General features: G+C 53.0%; 1 protein-coding gene across 2 annotated transcripts; it reads right to left on the bottom strand.

Annotated features, from left to right (window-relative positions):
- Positions 1-2,809: 2,809 nt before the first annotated feature.
- Positions 2,810-23,649, bottom strand: E2F2 (E2F transcription factor 2). Of its 2 annotated transcripts, none has more exons than XM_059062313.2 (7): positions 23,344-23,649; positions 17,899-18,004; positions 16,109-16,328; positions 15,137-15,295; positions 13,443-13,557; positions 11,819-12,011; positions 2,810-6,348 (listed from the first exon to the last, which is right to left on the bottom strand). In XM_059062313.2, the coding sequence occupies exons 1-7, from the start codon at positions 23,593-23,595 to the stop codon at positions 6,080-6,082; spliced, it is 1,314 nt and encodes a 437-aa protein (XP_058918296.1). In that variant the 5' UTR covers positions 23,596-23,649; the 3' UTR covers positions 2,810-6,079. The 2 variants fall into 2 exon arrangements, with proteins under 2 accessions (XP_058918296.1, XP_058918305.2); XM_059062322.2 differs by having other exon boundaries at positions 16,115-16,328.
- Positions 23,650-23,932: the final 283 nt, after the last annotated feature.

The raw sequence follows: 23,932 nt of genomic DNA, 5'->3' as shown, positions 1-23,932 counted from the left end.
ATTTTTGCATTTCTTTCTTTCTTTCTCTTTTTTTTTTTGCATTTCTATTCAGAAGAGTCCTCGTGCCCATTTACAGTTCATCTCATTCCCATCTCCAGTCTCAGGCAAACACCAGTTTACTTTTTGTCTCTATAGATTTGCCTATTCTGGACATTTCATACAAATGGAATTAACAATAGGTGCTCTTTTGTGACTAGCTTCTTTCACTTAGCATATTGTTTTTGAAGACAAACTCATCCATATTGCATCAGGACTTCAGTCTTTTTGTGGCTGAATACTATTCCTTTGTCTAGATCAAATATTTTCTATCTTCACCGGTTGATAGAAATTTAGATAGTTCCCATTTGGGCTATTATGAATTATGCTGCTATGAACATTCAAGTGCAAGTCTTGTCTTTGCATGGACACGTTTTCATTTCTCTTGAGCAGACACCTGGGAGTGGAATTACTGGGTCCTACGATAGTTTTATATTTTTGAGAAACTGCCAAATTTCAAAAATAGCTTCTACCATCTTATATCCCTACGAGCAAAGTACAAGGGTTACCTGGGAACTTATTCAAACTGTGTTTCCTCATCTATAAAGTGGTGATAATAATAACACTGACGTCATAAAGTGAACATTAAATGAAATTATCATGTGTGAAGGACTGAGCACACTGCTGTGTCCAGACACATGCGAAGCCTTAAAAAAGGGCGTCGTTTTTGTTCCTTTGTCTATGCTAATGTCTCAAACCTCAGCCCTTGCTTGGCTTACACAGATGAGATTGTCTTCATGCCCTCCATGTAAACTGACATCTTGGTGTCAAGTTCAAGACCCTCCTCATTAATCAGTACCCTGTGGTCTAACAGGACCCCTAGACCTAGTCTCCCGATCACACTGCCCTTAAGGTCTGTGTCAACCATGTTGGCCCAGCAGGCTTCCCCAGGGCAAGAGCTCCAAACTGGCAGAGTTGGGGCAGCAGGCAGTGCTCTGGGATGCCACCCTTGTCTGCTGGATGGCAGGACAGAAGGTATTGACTGCTCTGCTTGGAAGGAAGTCTCCCGTCCCTCATTTACCCTAATTCCAGGCTACTCTTATTTATCTGTTAAGACATAATTTGGGCATCACCTCCTCCAGGAAGCCTTCCCTGATGACTGCCCCTCCAAACTCTTATAATGTATATTATTGCAACTCACACATCATTTGTAATTTTTTTTGGCCATGCTGCACGGCATGCAAGATCTTTAGCTCCCCAACCAGGGACTGAACCTGAGCCCCCTGCGGTAGAAGCCTGGAGTCTTAACCACTGGACCGCCGGGGAAGCCCTGTAATTATATTTTTACATGTCTGTGTCTTGTGAGCATCCTGAGGATGGGGACTATTCTTTTGTGTGTGTGTGGTACGCGGGCCTCTCACTGTTGTGGCCTCTCCCATTGTGGAGCACAGGCTCTGGACGCACAGGCCCAGTGGCCATGGCTCACAGGCCCAGCCGCTCTGTGGCACGTGGGACCCTCCCGGACCGGGGCACGAACCTGTGTCCCCTGCAACGGCAGGTGGACTCTCAACCACTGCGCTACCAGGGAAGCCCAGGACTATTCTTATTTATCTCTATCTCCCCAGTTCCTAGCACACAGTAGGTATTCAATAACCCATAAATGGCCATATCTGTGTACAAAGTATTAATTGCTACATATTAGTGTCAAGGAAAATCTCTACAAAAGAACTGAACTGGGCCTTGAAGAATAAGCAGGAGGGCTTCCCTGGTGGCGCAGTGGTTAAGAATCCACCTGCCAATGCAGGGGAGATGGGTTCGAGCCCTGGTCCAGGAAGATCCCACATGCCGTGGAGCAACTAAGCCCATGCGCCACAACTACTGAGCCTGTGCTCTAGAGCCCACGAGCCACAACTACTGGAGCCCGCGTGCCTAGAGCCCGTGCTCCGCAACAAGAGATGCCATTGCAATGAGAAGCCCGCGCACTGCAACGAAGAGTAGCCCCTGCTCGCCGCAACTAGAGAAAGCCTGTGCGCAGCAACAAAGACCCAACTCGGCCAAATAAATAAATAAATAAATTTATAAACAAACGAATAAGCAGGAGCCTGCCTAGGTGAATTGCAGAGAAGGGGGAAAACATGTTGTTTTCAGGAACTGACAAAGAAGTCCAGTGTGGCTATGGGTGGTGGGAAGGAGCTGCCAGTGAGGCTGGAAAGGGTAGGGTAAGCCAGTTGCAAGGTTAGAAATGGACGTTCACACCAAGTGAAAGGGCACTTCATCCTGAGGGCAGAGAGAAGCCATCCATCAAGAAGGGGAGTGACATGATGAGAGCTGTTTTAGAAGGATGTCTCTGGATTAGTGGGGTCATGGTTCTCAAACTTCACCTGCACTAGAAGCCCCTGGAGGGCTCATTAAGACACAGATTCTGGGTCCCACCCCCTGAGTTTCTTATTCAGAAGGTCTGGTGTGGGGCCTGAGAATGCATTGCTCACAAGTTCCCAGGGAATGCCGGGCCGCACTTTGAGAGCCACTGATATAGAGGATGGGGCGGAGAAGAACGGGTAGCAGTGAGAATATTAAGGAAGCTACTGAAATTGCTCAGGTGAGAAGTGATGGAGGCAGACGCAGGGCAGGGGCTCACGTTTTAGATCTGGGTGCTGCTCACTTCAGGGTCTTATTGGTGAGATTTCAGGCCTGGTACTAAGCCAACGTGGGGAAGGGAGGCTGTTTCTGGGGATAGATCAGCCAGTTGGTCCGAACAGTCTCCACCCCCGACCTGGGAGGACCACACCCACACTTGGTAATGACCTTCAGAAAGCACAGCAGAGACAAGGGGCCCAGGCTTGTCATTTAATGCCCAATCATCACAACACGTGGAGGTTTACACGGTGCTCGGACACAGGGCAAAACCAGAAACCCGGCCAGAGGTGAGTGACCCGAATGGAATCCCAGCACAGAGACCAGGGTCCCTCTAGACACATGTGCCACATACAAGGCTTCAGCACTTACCCAGGAGCCAGCAGGCTGGCTGGGCTTCTGCTCACCGAGGGTCCCCGCGGTAGGCTAGGGTCCTAGGATGAGGTGGGGACCTCAGGACCCTGATGAGAACCAGAAAGCTGCTTGCAAACAACCCCAAAAGTCTTTCACTTCAAATGCTTTAAGCCACACAATGCTTGGATGCAGGAGCACCCGAACTCTTTCACTAAAAACTAAACGTGGTGCAGAACTGAGGCTGAACGCCTGGGAAGAGGAAATAAAGTCAAAACCACACTCCAGCCAGTCTTAACACCCTCCGCCCTCCCCCTCCTCTTTGCTGTAGTCGCACTGCTCAGAGCACAGCGTGGCTGTGGAGGAGAGATGCTACTCTGGTTTTAAAAGAGATCTCTTTGAATCTCCAACTCTACTGCACAGTTGAATGCTACTGGGTTCCCGGGAGTCCCTGAGCCTTTGACGCCCCTGGGGACACGAGTGACGGGGGTGGGGTAGGGGCTGCCAGAGCGGCTGGGAAATTTCCTGGCAGGAATAATTTACCTCAGAAAGAAACTGACTTTTCTTCTACCCTGGTTTTAAAGTTTACCCGGGCCCTGAAGGGAATTCCACTCAAAATGCTTCTTATAGTACTTGACAGAACTTGGGAGGTTTCAGGCATCACCGGGAAGAAAGAGGCACAAGCTTGTTTCCTACACCAAGACTGAGGCTTGGCCTGGTGGTCCCGCCGCTGGGCCAGGACAGGTGTGGAGGGGACAGGACAGCGGGGGCACCAGCTGCTCTGGATGTAGGCCATGGGCCCAAGGGACAGCCTCTCTGTCCAGCCCTTTGGCTGGGCTTTGGGGAATGAGCTTCAACTCTGGCTGGACTTCACCATTAAATTCATTTCCCTTTTCTATGATTTACTTCTAGGAGAAAGCTCTAGACAGAGCCCAAGCCATGGAAGTCAGACAGCTCTGTCCTCAGATATGGCACATTGGCTAGATGGCAGCCCAGCAGGGACCTCACAACAGCCATACCATCTCCAGCCCCATCCGCCCCAAACCAGATCCCAGGCAGCACCCCTTCCCCCAACCCAAGGACCAAGGTGGTCCCTTGGCCCTAGGCACGCTGGGCTTCAAAACTGCCTTCTGATGAGACCCCTGTGAGTATTTAGAGAGTAGAGACCAAAGTCACCTCTGTAAAGCATAAAAAACTAGCCCTGTTTATAGAGCAGGGTATCTGTGACCATTCCTGAGAGGCCACTAACTTGGGGACCCAGGAAACTGAGCAAATGACAAGGCCTGACTGTCCCCGGCTGGGCATTAGCTCACATTGGACCCCACCCCCAAAGAAGCCCACCTTCCAAGCTTCAGAAGCCAGTAGGTCAGCTCAGGAGCAATCCCATGGTGCCAAGTTCATATCTGAAACCAACTTAATGCTACAAACTTAAAAAAATAAAAGTGCTGCCCAGCTGAGCCCCCGAGGAAACCTAGCTCCCTGAGGGTGGGTGGTGGGTCTCTCAGACCACCACCCCCTGGCTGCCTCTCTCAGGAAGGCACAGCCTTGGTTCAGCCCAGAGCCCCACCCCACCCCGAGTTGGGCGGGGGAGGAGAGCTGACTGCCCCATACCCAGCTGGGCTACGGGGACAATGTGGGATGGTCAGGCCTCTGCGGGATGGGGTGAGGCCAAAAGACCTTCTTAGGACCCCAAGCTTGAAGAGGTAACATGAGCCCGTCTCCCCATTAGCTGCCAACGTGTGGTCTGCAATGAAGACCCTTCCCTGTCACCCCTTCAGCATCCTGTGACAAAAGGAGCCAACGTGCCATCAAGCCGTGGTCACTTCTGTCCCTGGGGGTCTCTGTGAGAGCTGGCGGGAAGGGGAGGTCCTTAAAGAATCACCCCCTTCAACAGATGCGGCAAAAAAATAATCCTTCCAGGGGAGGGGAGGACGATACCAGCAGCTACCAGCAGAGGTGCCTTCTGGCAGTTTCTTATTTTATGCTCACCCTTGTCCATAGTGGGCCTGTGTCTACCGCCCAGGTCTTCAGTGTAAAACAGCCCCTGTCCCAGCAAGAGGCAACAATGGAGGAAAGGTGCCCACAGCAGCGGACAGCTGCTTCCACGTTCGTGCCCGTTTCCCCGGGAGCTCTTCTGGGGAATCTTGAGTATGGTAGTACTTCGTATAACACATAATAAATTTACAGAACTTAATATTTGAGGATGGTAGTAGAAACAATGTTTTGTTTTCTTTTTTAAATGGCACAGTTGCACAGTTAATACTTTGAATGTGCGAGACACACAAAGCCATTAACACAGTTGAAATATATCTAATCGAATCCTGGAACAGATGGAGTATCTGAGCATCCATATCCCTAAGATCAAGACAAAAGCTTTAAACATTCATCCAATTCAGCGTAAACCAACTCCTATTTTTTCTATATCCTGAAAGCAGAGTTTTTTACCTTAACGAATGATTACACCTGGAAACAGCTCTGGGACAGAGGAGACCAGGAATCCTGCAGCCCCCGCTCGAGAGAATTAGGAGGCTGACGTGCAACTGGCATTCCAGCAGACTAGATGGCCCCTGAGGCCCAGTCCCCCACTGCTGGGGGGAGTCAGGGAGTTGGCCTGGGCCCCTGAAAGCCCCGGCCTGCCCTTGGACCTGTCTGAGGAGACGTCTTCCTAGGAACTAGAACCACCTCCCTGCTAAAACTCAGGGAAGGCAAACAAACAAAACTCAACCTAAAATAAATACAAAGGCATTAAGTGCTTCTTGATAGACTGAGGGTCCTAACTGTCCCTCTAAAGGCAGTTGCAGGAACTCTCCTTGGACCCGGTCACCTCCCCTGTGGCCCTTCACATGAGAGATCAGAGGTCAGAAGACTGGCTGGGTCTTCCCGGGCCCAGTTTCCATGAAGAAGGACAGGACCCAACCCCTGACAGGCTCCTTCCTCGTATCCTCCACATTCCCCCGACAGCGTTGGCCGGCAGGTGGTAGGTAGGAAAGGAAAACGGGGGACCCCCATACCCTGAGGGCAGCACCTCGTGTCACATCCTGTGCAGGCAGAGGGCCTGTCAGTCTGCCTGTGAGGAGGTAGAGACTGGAGGGGTTGCCGGGGGGCAGGCAGGGGCCATTCAGTTAATCAGCAGGTCCCCGAGGTCATAGGTGTCGAAGAGGTCACTGATGCCCTCCCCGCCGTCCAGGCCCCACAGGTAGTCGTCCTGGTCCAAGGGCGGGGAGAAGCTGATCAGAGGGGAGCTGCATGGTAGTGTCGGGGACAGGAACTGGTCCTCGGTCTGCTGCAGGAGTGGGTGTGGCAGCTCCAGCATGCTGTCGGTGGCCTCCAGGGGGACAAGGCACGGCGGGAGTGGTGGCAGGACCTGCTGGGACGTCAGCGCCGGTGCTGGAGACAAATCGACAAGGGTTATGCCTGATGCTGGTGCCCGAAAGCCTCTGGTCAGACCTCCAAGAACAAAACCAGCCTCTGGTCTCTCCTACCCTGGCTCACGCCTGACAGCACAGGACACCCTGCCCTTTCCCGCCCCAGCTCCGGCCACCCCCCTCCTTCACCCACCCTCTCTCCCCTCCCGTCTCCTGTCTCCACACCCATCGCCAGCTTCTGCAGTCACCCTACCCCCTTTCACCATCAAGGTCCTGGCCCCTGAAGTCACTGTCTCTTTTTCCTGCATCATCAATTCCTCTCACTCTCCTAGATCATTCCTGTCAACACACATCCTCTAATAACTCTTATCTTTATTATGGTTTTTTGGCCTCACCGTGCAGCATGTGGAATCTTAGTTCCCCGACCAGGGATCGAACCCACGCTCCTTGCATTGGAAGCACGGACTCTTAACCACTGGACCGCCAGGGAAGTCCCTAATAACTCTGATCTCTAAAGAGCATCCTCCTCTGACCTCATGACTCTCTCCAGTTACCAGCCCATCGTACTGCTCCCTTTCACAGTGATGTTTCTTAAGAGTTACCCGAGCTCACTCCCTACTTCCCCACCACTATTCACGCTTCAACCCACTCCAATCTGGGGTCTGTCTGAACCAGTGCCCTCCATGTTGCTAAATCCAGGGGTCAGTTCTCCAGCCTCATCCCATGTGACATTCCAGCAGAATCCGATGCAGTCGTTCACACCCTTCTTCTTTTTTTTGCGGTACGCGGGCGTCTCACCATTGTGGCCTCTCCCGTTGCGGAGCACAGGCTCCGGACGCGCAGGCGCAGCGGCCATGGCCGACGGGCCCAGCCGCTCCGCGGCATGTGGGATCTTCCCGGACCGGGGCACGAACCCGCGTCCCCTGCATCGGCAGGCGGACTCTCAACCGCTGCGCCACCAGGGAAGCCCCACACCCTTCTTCTTGAAACATCTTCACTTGGCTTCGGAGGTGCTAGATTCTCCTGGTTTTCTTCCTACCTCTTTGGCTGCTTCTTCTTGGTCTCGTCTCCTTTCCTGGATCCTCCTCCTCTTCTCAACTTCTAAACCCTGAAGTCCAGGGGCTCCATCCTCCGATTCTTCTCTCCTCTGGCTGCACTCCTTGCCAGGTGATCTCAGCCAGCCCCATGGCTTTAAATCCACCTCCAGATCTACTGCTCCCAAGTGGATGCCTCTGGCACAGACCCGACCCCCGGGCTCTGGGCTCCTGCTACATCTCTACTTGATGGCTACGCTAGGTCAGAACTCAGCATGTCAAAACCAAACTCCCGGTGTTCCCCCAAACCTGAGTCTTCCCCCATTGTATTTAATGAACCCCCGCCCACTCAGCTGCTTAGGCCAGGAGGCCCAAGAATCACCTGTAATCCTGCCATTTCCCTGCATCTGACCCAGCAGCAAGCTCGGTCACCTCCACAACCAAATCAACCCTCTAAGCTGCCCACCTCTCTTCAGGCCCGCTGCTGTGATCTGCGGCTCGCCCCTTCCTCTCACCCAGGCCCCTGCAGAAGCCTTCTCACCAGTCACCTTGCTTCGACTCTTGGCCCTTGCAGTCTGTGCTCTGACTTAAAAATGGTTTCGAGGGACTTTCCTGGCGGTCCAGTGGTTAAGACCCCATGCTTCCAATGCAGGGGGCACGGGTTCGATCCCTGGTCAGGGAACTAAGAACCCACATGCCAAGTGGCGGGGCCAAAAAAAAAAAAAGTGGCTTAGAATAAAATCCAAGTTCCCACCAGGACTGAGCAGGCCCGGCGTGACCTGGTCCTGCCTCCCTCCCATAGCTCACACTCACCTCTCCAGACACACCGGCCATCACCTACTCTTCAGCACACCAGCTCATTTCCATTTAGAGGTAAGGACGTGATTCCCTAGGCAGGTATGTGGAGCAGGGCACCGGAAATCCCCTGCCAAATATACCCTGACACCCAGAATCTCACCATCGGGGTCGTTCCTGACCAACCAAGCATTGCTTTGAAAATACAAGCATGTCAGTGTGCCCGACCGCCTGATCAGCCTCGAGCTAGCTGTGTAACCGTGGGCAAGTGACAACGTCCATAGGTCTCCGTTTCCTCGCCCCTAAAATGGGGATGACGATTATACCTGCCTCCGGCTGTTGAGAGGCTTAAATGGTAAGTGCAGATAAAGAACAGCTGGTGGGCAGGTGCCCTTCTTTTTTTTTTTTTTTTTTGTGGTACGCGGGGCTCTCACTGTTGTGGCCTCTCCCGTTGCGGAGCACAGGCTCCGGACGCGCAGGCCTAGCGGCCATGGCTCACGGGCTTAGTTACTCCACGGCATGTGGGATCTTCCCGGACCAGGGCACGAACCCGTGTCTCCTGCATCGGCAGGCGGATTCTCAACCACTGCGCCACCAGGGAAGCCCCATGGTGCCCTTCTTAAAAACAAAAATAGCTCCCATTTCCCAAGGGCTTACTCAGCTCTGATCTCAAGGAGAGGCCTGTTTCACCTCCTTGGACACTCCAGAAGCCCCAGGGGGAGGCACTGTTGTTATGCCTATTTACAGATGAGGAAACTGAAGCTCAAAGAAGCCAATTACATGTAGTATTTGAATGAAAAAAAAAAATCAAATGTTCGTTTAGCGCATCGCAGAGGCCAGCGTGTGTTAGAGTACGAGGCCTGGCTTGGGAGTGAGGAAGAGGCTGGGGGCTCAGTCCCCAGCCCCTCACCAGCTATGGGACCCGGCACCTCAGTCTTCCCAGCAGGAAAAATAAGGACCCACCACCCTGAGTTGTGGAAGCAGTAACTGAGCTATCACATGTGAGAGCCTTTACCTCAGGCCCGACCCCTCCCACCCATTCCTCCATCCCTCCATCCCTCCTCTCTCTGTCTCTCTCTCTGTCTCTCTCACTGTTTATCACGTCCAGAAGAGAACTGCTCTTTGTAACATCTGTGCCTCCACTGCACCCTGAATGGCTCATATTCACTTAAATATCTCCAAACCCACACATAATAGGCGTCCAGTTCACACAAGCTTTTAGAGAGTCACATTCATGCTGTATCATCACCTGAAACGCACCCAATAATCACGAGGGAGTTTTAGTGTCCCGCTTTTTGGAGACGTGGGAACAGAGGCGCAGAGGGGTTAAAGTGACTCCCCCACAGTCACCCCATCATAGGAGGTGAGATGCAGACTCACACCTGAGTGTCCCAGCTTCAGCTCCTGTGCCCTCAGCCACGTGTAGGTTTAAGTCAGAAAGTCACAGCCCGGAGGGATGTTCAATGACTCAGGTTCAGATTCGTCCCATTACAGATGAGGGAAACGAGATCCCCAAGCGAGAATGATTCCCCTGGTGGCGCCAGAACTAGGACGGGAACCTAAGACTGCAGTGGCCTCCTCTTTGGACCAGGCCCTTGGTGCTTGTATCTCAGAATGACCCTGCTTCAGGCCAGAACATGGAGCACGTGCGAGTGCATGTGTGTGTGTGTGTGTACACCTTCTGGAAAACTTCCTCCTGCTTGTTTCAGCAGGGACATCACTAAGAGACCACGTGGCAAGGGTGAAGAGGGGCAGCAAGGGCATGGGCCCTGGCACAGAGCTGACTTCTGGGCTGGCGCCTCCACCTACTGTTCCGTAAGCCTCTATCTAGGCTTTTCGGGCCTCAGCCCCTTGACTTGTACAACTGAGGTAAAATCCTTGTCCTTGCTTATGCGGTAGGGTCCTCCACCTCTGCCCAAGATCTCAGACGACAACTGAAGGTTCTAACTCTGGAGAGCCGTGCACATGTTGACAGTGGAGCGAGAAAGCAGAGGGCGGGAGGAGGAGGGAGAACAGGGTGGGGCACAGGTCTGGACTGGGAGATAGGCACTGGGAGGTTCCCAGAGGGACAGATGGTCGGTTCAGGAAGAGCCCTGGTCCTGGGACCAGGCTGGAACACAGGAGAGATCACTAGAGAAGAACTGGGAGTCTCGGCTCTTGTCTGAGCTCTGCCACTAACTTGCTGTGTGACCTTAGGCAAGTCACTTGCCCTCTCTGTGCCTCAGTTTATTCATGTGTAAAATGAAGTGTTGAGTTAAATCAGGGGTCAACAAACTTCTGTAAAGGGCTTGATAGCATTTTAGGCTTTGCAGGACACGTATGGTCTCTGTCACACAGTCACTTGCCCTACGCTGAACCCCCAACTCTTTAAAAATGTGAAAACCATTCTTAGCTCATGGGTCATATAAAAACAGGCCAGATTTGGCCTGCAGGCAATAGTTTTATTAACCCTTGAGTTAAAGAAATGGAATCCAATCTGGATTCTGTGGACACCTGCCTCTACCACCACACACACAAAAAGCCTCTTCCACCAGAACAGTTCTAGCTCTGCATTTGTTTAAACACTAGGGTTCTATTTAGGGGAATTCTGCTGCTAAGAAAACAAAAGCGGAACACTGGCCTACATGGCCTCGAAGGATCCTGCTGATCTAACTTGATCTCAGTAAAGGGCAAAAACCATTCTGGGGGAGGGGCCTTCATAGGCTGCCATTTCTACTCCTGCCCAACTCCCAGTCTCCCTGGGGAGGCCTCGGGGACTCTCCCACCTCTTTACTCCTTGGCAACGGCCTCATACTACTTCCTGCCCGGCATAGACGGCTTTTAGCCCTACCACCCACCTCCCAGCACCGTCCTTCCTTGATTTGTTCTGTGCCTCGTGGAGAGAGCCCTGGGCTAGAGTGTGGAGACCAGGGTTCAAGACACAGCTCTGCTGCCTCCCAGCTAGGAGGCCTTGGGCAGGTCACATCACCTCTGTTTCAGTTTATCTATCTCTAAACTGGGAACAATAAAACCTACCTCAAGAACCGCTGTGAGGAGTAATGTGATAATGGATGTACCTGGTACACAGCCGTGGTTAAAACACCTTAGTTATTATCTCCTAAGAAAGTGCTGAGCCTTCCTCAGAAAATCTGTAGTTTCCATTTACTATGGGCTTATTGAGTGTCAGGAGTTCTGCCATTAGGAGCTGTTACAGAAGTAGCGGTACTAGTGGCAGTGGCCGTAATAAGTGGCCGTAATAATGATAATAATAGCTAACAGTTATTGCCAGGCACCGTTCTAAATGCTTTACCTATATTAACTCATTTAATGTTCACAAACTATGAAGTAGATACTATTAATTACTATGCCCAAATTACAGATGAGGAAATTAAGGCAAAGGAAGGTAAAGTAACTTGTCCAAGATCATATAGCTGGTAAGTGGAAGAGATGGGATTCAAACCCAGGCGCCCCTCTGCCCAGAGCAGCAACAGTCTCCCCGCTGAGACAAGGAACGTGCATGTGCTTTATAAAGTGTAAAGGGCAACGCACACGTGTGTGGGAGAAGGACTGTATCCCCTGCGGCTGGGTAGAAGGTAGGTACCCAACAAATGCTGACACGGAAGAGGGAAACTCTAAGGCTGGTCCCTCTCGGCATCCCTTGTCCCTCTGGACAGAGGGTCTCACCTGAGGATGTCGTGGATTCCGTGATGCCAGGGTTGATGCTGCGGCTGGGCTGGGTGGGGTCAGGGCTGGGACTGAGGGCGGAGGTGGAGGGGAGGGGCTCCTTAGCAGGACTGTTGGGCTCCTGCACCTCTTCTGGGCACAGGTAGACTTCGATGGGCCCCTGCGTGCTCTTCAGATATATCTGCAGGTTCTCCTGGAGAAGGAAGAGAAGCCAGGTCATGGCTCTGGGCAGCTGGACTTACTCGGGGCTCAGTGGGTTATGGGCGGACACGAGGCTCCCACCATCCATATGAGCACACTCGGCTCCTGAGCTGGGTGCTGGGCCGGCCCCATGTGGTCTGTGGTAGACATCCGTCTGGCCCAGAGACCTCCTTCTTTTAGGGAGAGTGCCTTGATTTTCCTTTGGGAAATCACTCCCCCCCCACTCTCAGGCCTGAGCCGGTATGATAAAAGCTATCTTTGCCACGGCAAGGGGAGAGCCCACCTGGGAACGGAGTTGGCACAGAAAATGGCAGAGTGAGATGGAGAGGGTGAGGCCGACTTTACGACACGGTTTGAGCCTCTGCATCCAGCCTCGCCTGCAATCCCCAAATCTCCCCCTGGACCTGTCACTTGGTTCCCCCTGGGTCCCCCAACTTAAGCCAGTCAGACCTGGCTTTCTGTGATTTGTAACCAAGAGACTGATACTTGGCTTTCCTGCCCTTGCCTCCTGCCTGCCTCATACACGCAGCTTGAGCCACAACCGGCAACGTACGTGCTGCTGCCGATCACGTTCAGATGTCCTCGCCTGCACCCAGGCGCTCCCTTTGCCTGCCCCTGCGGGCCTTATACAGCTTAATGTTTTTCCACTAAACAAATTATTTCTGGAGCCCTTATCAGACTCTGGGCTGGGGGTTCCCCATGGGTGGGACATGGCTTTGTGGAGGTTACACTCTAACAGATGAGGCAGAACATAATTATGTAATCACCAATATATCCCGGCAAGTGGAGGTTAAGTGCGATGAAAAAGAACACGTGGTTATGAAGTCTGGAGGTAATCAAGGAGGGCTTCTTGAGGAGGTGATGTTCAAGTTGCGACCTGTAGGATGAATAGCAGTAAACCAGGCAGAGAGAGGGAAGAGCATTTTGGCTGGACGGAATAGCGTGTGAGAAGGTCTTGTACAGAGGTCGAGCTCAGTGTGGTGGGGAAACGGCAAGCAGGTCAGTGTGGCTGAGGTAGAGACACAACGGGGTCAGCATGCGAGAGGAGGTGGGTGAGGTCAGAGCACAGACAGCCTCATAGGGAGTGTAAGAATTTTGGTCTTTAAACTAGGTCAACGTGGAAGGACTACTGTGAGTACTGACATTGCTGTGCGTGAGTGCACGTGTGCGTGTGCATGGGAACGCGGGGGCTGGTGGGGTGCGGAGAGGAACCAGGAACAGAGATTTTTTTCAGGCTGGTACCTAATGCCTGATGCCCTTTCCAGCTTCCGTCACTTCTGCCCCAGCTCGGAGACCATCAGTTTTGCCATGGCCACCAGCATGGACCAGGGAAGCTTGGGACTAGGCGGTGCCAGGAACGGAAACTGCAGAGCTGTCTGGAATGTTCCTAACCCTGCTCTCCACTAAATGCTACCCCTCTCACCTCGCTCCTGTCAGGCACTTCCAGTCTCGTCTGCGGAGGGGCCTTGACAGCGATCACCGTCTGCTCCTTAAAGCTGCCCACAGCACGGATGTCCTGGTAAGTCACGTAGGCCAGTGTAGGGGCAGGAGAGTCAAGAGAAGTGACTGTCTGGTCAAAATTAAAACTCCCGGCCTGCCCGGAAGGGATCTAACCCACCTCTCAAAGACTCTGAACACCCCAAAACTGGAATCTGTTCTTTTAATCTCATAAGCTACCTTGGACCCCTTTAGAAATGGGGGTATGAATCATTTAAAAAAATGCTGCCTTATATCAGCTTTTTATATAAAGGCTTCATCTGCCAAGCTAGATTTTTAGCTCTGAGAGGGCAGGAAGACATGTCTTATTTCTTTATATTTCTCACAATGCCTACTATCCTTCCAGATATACAAGGTCAGATCCAAATACCAATTCGATGGTCCAACCATTTGGAAAAAGTATATGTAAAGCCATTGCAAAGTCTATGCTCTTTGACCTCATTGTTTCAACCCTAGGAATCTAACCTAGGGAAATAAGTGAAAAACTTGGGAAAAGTTTCTATCTATAAAGATATTTGGGACTTCCCTTTTGGCAAGGTGGTTAAGAATCCTTCTGCCAATGCAGGGGACACGGGTTCGAGCCCTGGTCCGGGAAGATCCCACATGCTGCAGAGCAACTAAGCCCGTGTGCCACAACTACTGGAGCCCGCACATCCTAGAGCCCAAGTGCCGCAACTACTGAGCCCGTGCACTCTAGGGCTGGCGTGCCGCAACTACTGAGCCCATGTGCTGAAACTACTGAAGCCCGCGTGCTTAGAGCCTGCGCTCTGCAACAAGAGAAGCCACTGCAATGAGAAGCCCGGGCACCGCAACGAAGACCCAGTGCAGCCAAAAAATAAAAAAACAAAAATAAATAAAGATACTCATCACAATGTCGCTTTATAAAACAGAAATCTAGAATTGATCTAAACGCCCATTCTAGGCCTTATCAACAATCCATAGTGGTCTGAGTAGGACATTCTCAAACCATTTAAATACTCCCTTGCGGTCCAGTGGTTAGGACTCTGCACTTCCACTGCAGGAGGCACGGGTTCGATCCCTGGTCGGGGAAGTAAGATCCTGCAAGCCGTGCAGTGTCGCAAAACAAAAACAAACAAACAAACAAAAATATATCTGATGTTAAACCATACGAAACTGCTGTTTTTATAGGTTAAAAAAAAAAAAAAAGGTCCAATATCAGCAATTTCATGTGGATCAACCAAATAGTTAGGAAGGATATGTAACAACGTAAAAACCACCTATGGTAGTATACTAAGTGGAGAAAAGCAGAATATAAAACGTTGTATACAGCAGGTACACACAGTATTTAAATAACACACACCCTGTGTATAGCGAAGGAATGATGGCTGTGTTAGGGTGGCAGCTCTTTTTTCTTTTCTCCATCTTCCAGATTTACAGAAATGTACTTGTCTTATTTTTATAATGAGAAAGTAACTTCAAGAGACCCAAGAGGAAAAGCCACTGAGGAAGGAAGAAACAGATATGCCAGACCCCTAGGGTGGATCAGTCCCTGCAGGGAGGTACTGCATCAACTCTGGGGAGTTACGAGCATGCAACAGGCCCCCTGCTCCCGGACCCCTTCCTGCTCCCGGACCCCTTCCTCCCAACCAAAGAGGATATCTCTTGTTGGCCTTGTCCTCCGTCAGGTGCTTGAAGTTCAGAGAGCAGCTCTGGATGAGCTGGTCCAAGGCCTGCTCCATGCTCATTAGTTCCTTCAGCTCCTGCCCCAGCTGCTGCTGCTTCCCAGGCCGGGTGGGGTCTTCAAACAGTCCTCTGCCTCTGGGGACAGAGCAGTCCCCCAGTGTCAGTCTCAGTCTACATCCAGGGACCCGAACCCCAGGGCTGCTGTGCAAAGCTGCACAGACGGTGTGGGCAAAACTCCAGGAAGAGGCCATTCACATGGTCTCTGATGGTGCCTCCTGGCTTTTGTACAAATCAGTGGTCCTGCCTAGCTCCCAGGAAGCTGCCAGGGATTGGAACTGGATGTTTGGGGGTTGGGCTAGGGAAAAGAAACAAGTCAGGGCCTGACACCACTTTTGGGGGGCTTTCAACTCTACCCACCCTATGCCTCAGGCTCCCCCAAATGGCAGGGAGCTGGAGTGACCTCACTCCTGCGTTCTCTTAGAGTTCACGCCAGGGGTTGCAGGTCTGTTCTTTAAGACCTTATAGAAGGGAGGAACGGAGTCTGTAGTACTTATATCTCAGCTGGAAGGAGGCTGGGTTACCACTGCGCAGATCCCAGAGGGCTTTCCTAAGTTAGCAGAGGGCAATATTGGGACCCCTGACTAAAGAGGATCTGGGGTCCTCTTAGCCTTTACATGTCCTATAAATCATTCTGTGACCCTGCCATGCTCTCCTAATACTACTTCAGCATATACACCTGCTGTTCCATCCCCCTCTTAAAAACATTGGCTCCACCCGCAGCGTGTAAGCTTATTGGATGTTGCCCTTGATTTCCCCTGCCAGCACTTGTGCCCATTGGATGTTGCTCTCAGGCCCGCCCCCTACATTCACAACCTCAGGCTATCGCCCCTGGCTCCGCCCACAGCACGCGCACTCATTGGTGCCATCGGCCCCAGCCCAGGCACTCACACCCACTGGATGTTGTTCTTGGCCTTCTTGCGGATGAGCTGGATTCCCTCCAGCACATTGGTTATGTCGTAGATGCGCCGCTTCTGCACGTCCAGCACCTCAGCAGCCCAGTTAAGGTCCAGGACCCCATCCTCAGACTCGCTCAGGAGGTAAATGAATTTCTTGGTGAGCAGCCCCAGCGACGTGTCATAGCGAGTCTTCTCCCCAGGCGACTTGGGGGCTGACGAGGAAAGGGGCTCAGCCACTGCTCAGAGAGGGCCCCTTGGGGAACTTCCTCCATTGACCTGGACCCACTTTCCAGTCTACACCCTCCATGTAAGCACCCACTTTCCAGTTTACAGAGCACTGGGAGGGAGGGGGTCATTCACCACCATTGTTCAAACAGGGAATCTGATAACTAGAGAGGCAAAGTGACTTGCTTAAGGTTTCACAATCGGGGGCAGCGTCGGGGCTGGAAACCAAATATTCTAACTCTTGGTTCGCACCTTTCCACCAAAGCTCAGGGCAGCCATACCGCCACCACCACTAACAACAAATGCTTACTGTGTGTAGCTCACTGTTCTAAGCACTTCCCATATACAACAAATTTAATCCTTACAGCACCCTATAAGTTTGGTGTATAACCATCCCCATTTTACAGGTGAAAATACTCAGGCACAGACAGATTAAGTAACTTGCTCAACTCACTCAGCTAGAAAGTGGCAAAGCTGGGACTTAAATCCAGGCAGTCTGGCTCCAGAGTCTCCCTTCCTAACCATTACCCTATCCTGCCAGTTATGTCAGGAATTTGGAATTAGGGTAGGGAGGGAATGACAAGAACATGTTTATAGACTTGTTTTTTTCTTCCCTTCCAGTTTTATTGAGATATAATTGACATACAGCACTGACATACAGACTTGCTCTTTCTTTCCATGTGTCACGCAATGCTTATCTGAGAGGAATCAGTCCTATTATGTTACATGTGGCAGGTTCATGAAAAAGGTCCCTTTCTTAATGAGGTCGATGTCACAAGACCACATCTCAGCTGCAGCATCTTAAACCACAAGAAGACGTTTGCAATCTAGTGACTTGCAAGTCATATGGCAAGTTAATGGCTAAACTAGTTCTGGAAACTGAATTTTAGAGAGTCTCAGATTCCTCTAGAAGGGGACTTTAGAATTCCTTAATAGATAGGCAGCAAGTATTTGGCACACACAGACAGTGTTGTCAATTTTTGCATTCATGGAAGACATTACTAACTGATTAGTGCACTTGGGATCCTTCAATAAAGAGCTCTGGGCAGCCTCTACTAATCAGCTGGAGAGGCAACTTTCTTGCTATTCCTGATCTAGCGGCGCCTTGCTTTACAGATGAGACAGCTAAGATTCACAGAAGAGGAGTGACCAGACCCTCAAGCTTACCACCCAATAACATACCTTCTTTATTAGGTCTCTGTCCCCCCAAATTAGAATCCCTCCCTAACACAGTTGCTTAAACTCCCTCCCGAACCAGAATATTGCCTGAAAATATCAAGAGGCAGAAACTGGGCTCTGGTCCTGACCCCACTGACTAGCAGTGGGATCTTGGGTAAGTCACTGAAACTCTGAGTCTCCAGCTGCCTCATCAGTAAAAGGGGGATAATCCACCTGCCTGGCAGGAGCCAGTGAGAAGGCACAGGAAACTGCTGTGTAAACCAGAAAGTGTGCTACAAATGTTAGCCCTGGTGATCTGGGCAGGGCTGTTGCCCTCTGCCCCTCCCCACCCCACCTCCAGTCTCCTGAGCCCTTAGATACCCCATGGGCGTGGCTTACTTTTGGGGCTGGGGAGGCCATCCACTCTAATGCACTTCCGCTTGGGAGTCCGGAATTCAGGGACCACAGGCTTCCCAATCCCCTCCAGGTCCAGCTTCCTTTTGGCCTTGGGGAGAGAGAGGGGAGAGAGGCAGAGTTTGAGAATCATTCGTCCTTTTAGCTTTTCCCCGACTTGGGGCCAAAGCACTGAGGCCACCAGCAGCCACCGCCCGCCCCAATATGCCATCAGTCCTGGGTGAAAAACAATCACTGTACCTGGTAAGGAAATATCAGTGACCTGGAAAACGAGCTTTTAAGGGGAAGGAAGTCCTATTTCTGAGGGGCACACAACACTCCCATCTTCCGAGGCCCAGCCACTTGAGACTACCAAAGCCAGTCTGGGTTTTAATACGGGGTTCCTTAATAACTGGACCCGACACCTGCCTCTCTACACCCCTCCCCCAGGATGATACAGGGAGGAAGGAGAGGGGAGGGCCTAAAGCACGTCAGGCTGGGGAGAGCCCCTGCACCTCCACTGCAGGAGCAGCTGGCCCAGTCAGACGGGGTGCCCATCACAGCCTCACAGCTGGCCCTTATCAGGGTGGGGCTGGGCATCCGCCCAGGCCCAGGGGACTTCCTGGCTCAGTGCCACACCCCAGGGAGGTGTCCACATCGGGAAGCAGTGCAAACATCCCCCACCCCCACCCCACCCCCGTTTGGGCTCCAGCTCAAGGGCCCCAAGGCCTCCTGAATAGACTCTATTTGCCATCCTTTCTTTGCTGAGAGGGGCAGACAATGAATCCTTCCCCTGTGTCTTAAGGACAAGCAGCTGAGTTCCCCCTGCCCCCCCCCCTCCCTGTTCCCGCCAAGCTTGGGAAACACCTGCTGGGGAAATCAAACCACAGACCCATCTGCTCCTCTCCACCCCACTGCCACCCGGCCTCAAGTACGCCCAGAAGCTGCGCTGGCCCGGAAGGGGCCTCTCTCCTTGTTAGGGCTGGGCAGAGGCAGGGCTGGGGCACTGGGGCACAGGTCAGAGACCCAGGCGTGAATCTCCCTGCTCCTTCACGGGCTCGCCGTGTGACTTGAGGAAATGCTCCACATCTAAGAGCCTCAGCTGCCTCCTCTGTAAAATGGGGTAGAAAATACCGACTGCCAGGAGATGTTGTAAGGAGATAACTTTTGTAAAGCACTCAACCTGTGGCTCAGCATTCAGTAGCCATTCAGGAAATGCAGAGTCCCTTCCCCAAAATCCAAACTCGGCCTCTTCCTAGACAAACTATTCTGGGGGTCACTGAGCCCATTTCCTTCTTCTTCCCTTCCCCCAGTCACCCAGACACCCCTACCTTAGTTGGGACAGAGAGGCCTATTTTAACTTTTGATGCTGAGGTCATGCTCGGCAGGGCTGAGACTTCTAACCGCTGCTGAGCACAGGTGGGCTGGTGGGAGGTGGTGATGGCTCTTCCTGCTGTCAGCTCCCTTCCTCCTTCTCGTGCCTCCTTCAGGAAGTCTTCCTGGACTGATTTGAGGAGCCCTGCTCCTTGGTTGGAGGAGCCTGGATAAGAGGATCCTCCCCTTCACCTCCACCCAGGCCTGGACATGATCCAAACACCACATCTCCCTGCTCATTCCTCTTTAAGTCCTTCTGGAAAATATTCCTTTTCTAACCTCCCAGCCGGTGAGACGCTAGATTCTAGGGAAAGTGACCTGCTCTAGTCCCATCTTGTTTAGAGGAAAAGTCCTAATCATTCACTGAAACCTTCCACCCGCCCTAGACCAAGCCCCAACGTTCATCACCTCACTGAATCTTCCCAATGCCACGAATCCCAATTTTACAGCGGAAGCAACTGAGACCTGGTGAGCCCAGGACAAGGAGAGGAACGGAAGTCAGGCTGAGTTCTACCTGAGGCAGAGGTGGCAGCCCAGAGTCTCCCCAGCCCCACTCACCTCCTTCACCTGATGGAAGCCAGCACTACTGAGTTCACAGAACACACCAGGAAGAACCTCATCTTGGTGGATGAGAAATGGAGACTCAGAGGTTAAGCCACATGCCCAAGGCCACACAGACAAAGAGCAAAGCCAGGGTTTGAACCCAGGTCTGTCTGACTCCAAAACCAGCTATCAGGCTGTTCGGCTCCATCCCATACACGTTGCCCCAGAACTTGCTGAAATTTGAGCCAAGGCCTGGTTATGTCCACCTGCCCCCATCATTTTACTTCACACACACACACACACACACACACACACACACACACACACATACACACGCTCCCTTTTCTTCCTCTCCTTCACCCTTATCCTGCACTCTCAGGGTCCCTAAGCAGCAAACTGTCCCCCACCTGAGGACATCTCTCTGACACCTCTGAGCACTGCCCAGAGAAAAGTCAGCTCATCATGCATGGGCCTGAGCCTGCAGAACAGAAGTGGCAGAGGCCAAGCCCAGGAGGACAAGGACCAAGGAGAGGCTGAGCACAGGCCTTGGAGTCAGAGCTGCCTGGCTTCCCATCCAGGCTGGGTGAGCTGGGTAAGTCCGCTGACCTCTTGAGCTGCACCTGTAAAAGGGGGGTGCTCTGCTCCTCCCTCCTGGAGGATTCAGTGAGGGGGCAGCAAAGCGCTTGCTTGTGTGGGGGAGCTGCGATCACTAATGCACCAGGGCCACCAGCGAGGGGGAGGTTCAGGGCTGAGCTGAAAAGCGTCGGGGACACGCTGAGGGCAAAGGCCAGCTCGGCTCCAACCTGACCCTCTTAGGCAGCCCCTTTGGCTGTTTCTTAAAGGCCTGGTTAAGACTCAAGCCCACCATGCCAACCCCGAGGAAGAAGAACGAATCTCCTTCCTCAGGCAGCCCTAGAAGTGAGAGGGCCAGAGGACCCAGACACCACCTCCTTGCAGGCAGCCAGGTGGGGTAACCGGGGCTCAGAGGCGGGGAAGTGACTTGCCGGAAATCACACAGGTAGTGGAGCCAGGTCTCTCCTAAGCCCCAAGCCCTAAGTTAGAGGGTGGGGGTAGGAGCCAGTGGAAGGAGTTGAGAGCCTTGCTTCCAGATCCCCTCTCTGCCTCATGGCGGCCTGGGAGGGACTGGCTGCCTTGCCTCCCTAAGCCTACGTTTCCTCATCTGACCCACCTTCTACGGTCGTTCATTAAAATGTTCATTTTCTTCCCTGGTTCTCAGAGGAAATTTGGAAAAGACAGACCAATGAAAAGAAAAGGAGAACTCTGCAGAATCCCACCCTCTTCGCAGGTTCCTGCAGGAAGGACACGGAGTGAGGCCGTGTGCCCGGCTGGGGCAGGAGCCTCCCTCGCCTCCTCCAGAGGTGGTGGAAAGAGCTCTAGTCAGGGGATGAGGAGACCTGGGTTCCTGCCTTCATTCTGCTGTTGATCTTGGTCGCCGTCCCTGGGCAGTGCCTAAGGTCCCTTTAAACAGCAGTTGCCCAACAAATCCTGCTCACCCTGCACTTTGCAGCCTGGGCACAAAACAAGTGGCCACACCCAGGGTTGGGTTTGGAGCTGCTCCAGGTCACACCCTGTTAAAATGAGTAAGCAGGGGGCCAAGGCCTGCCCACCGAGTTTTGGGGCACAGGGCAGCCGGGGACTGACAGGAAAGGGGACTCTGGGCTCCAGAGGCCTTTAGGGTGGTCTGATGCAAAGAGATGCTCCCACGTCTTGGCTTAGGACTTGGACAAGTAAGTGACTTTACGTCTCTGCTCAGGTTCCTCATCTGTAAGATACCTCATCCCGGGCATCTTGACCAAGATAAAGAATGTGAAGAGTGCCAAGCAGTGCCTGGCACACGAGAGGCATTCAGTAAAAGAGCCATTCTTGCTGTGATCACTGAGCCCCTCCGGGAGGGAGGTACAGACAGATGCACTCAGCTCCTCTGGGAGGGAAGCAGTTCAAAACCACAGCTGTTACTGAAACTCTGCCGGGTCTCCTGAAAGCAGCTGGCCAGAGGAGAGACTGGGCCCACCACTGAGCACCCTCCCTGGGGGCACCCAGCTCCTAAATCAGGTGGTACTGGGGAAAGTCAAGGCTGCAGAGAAGAGACTAATGATAACCTGCCTTGTGGGTCATATATCTCCCTATATGATCTTGGACAGGTCACATCCCCTCTCTGAGCCTCAGTTTCCCCCTGCAACATGGAGCTACTAACACCATCTACTTCATAGGGTACAAAACTATTTTAGACTATAAAATGCTGAACTAAAGATAGGTAAAAACTCCTGGTTATCCTTGGCTGCTTGACTTGTAAAATAGGAATAGCACTCCTGCCGCCTTCCTCCTAGTTGGAAATAATGTACAGGAAGGGGTTCTGAAAGTTTAAAGCCTTGAGCATTGGCAAAGCGGGATTCCAGTAGCAGAGTGTGGGGCTCTGCCTGCAGCCAGCGGTGGCTGGAGGCCAAGCCTGCTGATTGACACAGGTCAGATCAGTGCCTCTAGGGCAGAGGGGGTGGTCTTCTCCCTGTACTTGAACTTAACTCACCACTCACAACAAAGCCAACCTACAACATCCCCATCTCCCCTTCCTGGATCCTGCTTCCAAAACCCAGGACCTGGAAGAGACTTGAGATGAGTTAGTCCCACAGCTACTCCGTGCACACATACATTTTCAAGACAAGGAAACTGATGCCCAGACCAGGGCCAAGACATGTCCAAGGACACACAGTGAATTAGCGGCAATCCGGACCAGAAATCAGGCTCCCTAACTATCACCCCCACCTCCCAGGGCTCTTCCCACCCCACCCCACCCTATGGTTGTTTTGATTCTCATGGGCTCCAGGAATTCCACTGACAAAAAACACACCCTGTTCCTGGTGCCACCACACTTTGGGCCCTCCCTGGCAACGGTCCTGCGGCTTTGAGAAAAGAACAGTCAATCTGAACAGGAACCTCAGAGGGCTGCCCCCACCTTGCACCTGCTACTGGCTGTCTGGGACAGAAGGCTGGGCCTGGGCGAGGACCTAGGGCAGATAATTGGGAAAGAGTTGGCTGGATGGAAAATTAGGAGTCTCAGTCAAACTGGACCTGAGAGACCTGCCCCTATTTTAAAGCCCCCATGGTATCCCCAGGCTCAGTTCTGTGCTTGGACAATAGCAGGTGCCCAGTACTGGTTTCTGGGCCAAACAATGAATGAAAGAATGAATGAATGACAGCAAATTGACTCCGTAGACTTCCCCAAGGTCACAGGGTGCACTGGGGGTAGGGCGTTGGGTCTCCACACTCCTGATCCAGTGCTCATTCCATTCCACCCCAATGGATGAGCTTATTTCATCCCAAGTCTGAAAATGAAAGGCTCTTCTACTTAGATATTGGGGCAATGGGTTGTTCTGGAAGCTGAAAGCTCCCCTTCTCCCTCCCCAGACTCGACCTGCCTCACTCAGACTAGCTCCCAGGCGTCCCTCCCGCCTTTCCCACACCCGTAAAAGCAGAGAGGGAAGCGGTGCGGGGGCGGGGGGGGGTCCCCAGCATTACCGGCAGCCGGCCAGCAGGCACGCATCGCACAGCTTGGCCCTCCGGTCCGTGGGGGGTGGCGTCGAGGCAGGTGCCCGGCGCCGCAGCGGGAGGCACAGTCTGCGGGTACAGCTGGGTGTAGTAGGTGGTGGTGACCGGGCAGAGCTGAGGGCTGCTGAGGCCAGGCGGCCACAGCTCCGTGGGGCTCATCGCGGGCAGCCCCTTGGGGGGCGGCCCCGAGGCCGGAGCCAGGGCCCGCGGCCCTCGCAGCATGGCGAGCGCAGCGCCCCCCTCCCCAGCCGGGCCTGGCGCGCCCGCCGGCACCTGCGGGCTTCGGAGCCCGCGGCGGCTCACACGGCCCGCGGCATGGCGCGGAGGCCGGGCAAGGCCGGACCCTCCCCTCCTGGCCCGCCGCCGAGCCGGGCAGTGCTTGGAGATCGCCGCTTGGAGATCGCCCCGCGCCGGCGGAGGCGGCGGCAGCACGGCCAGGGGATGCCCAGCCGCGAGGGCTGCTGCGACCAGCAAGGGCCCCGCGCCCCCTAAGGCTTCGGCGCCTGCGGTCTGGCCCGCTTCGGGAGGGGTCTCTGGGATGCCCACGGGCTCGGCAGAA

Source organism: Kogia breviceps, chromosome 1 (assembly GCF_026419965.1).
Source record: "Kogia breviceps isolate mKogBre1 chromosome 1, mKogBre1 haplotype 1, whole genome shotgun sequence".
Lineage (NCBI taxonomy): Eukaryota > Metazoa > Chordata > Mammalia > Artiodactyla > Physeteridae > Kogia > Kogia breviceps.
This window is presented reverse-complemented; position numbering and strand designations above follow the sequence as displayed.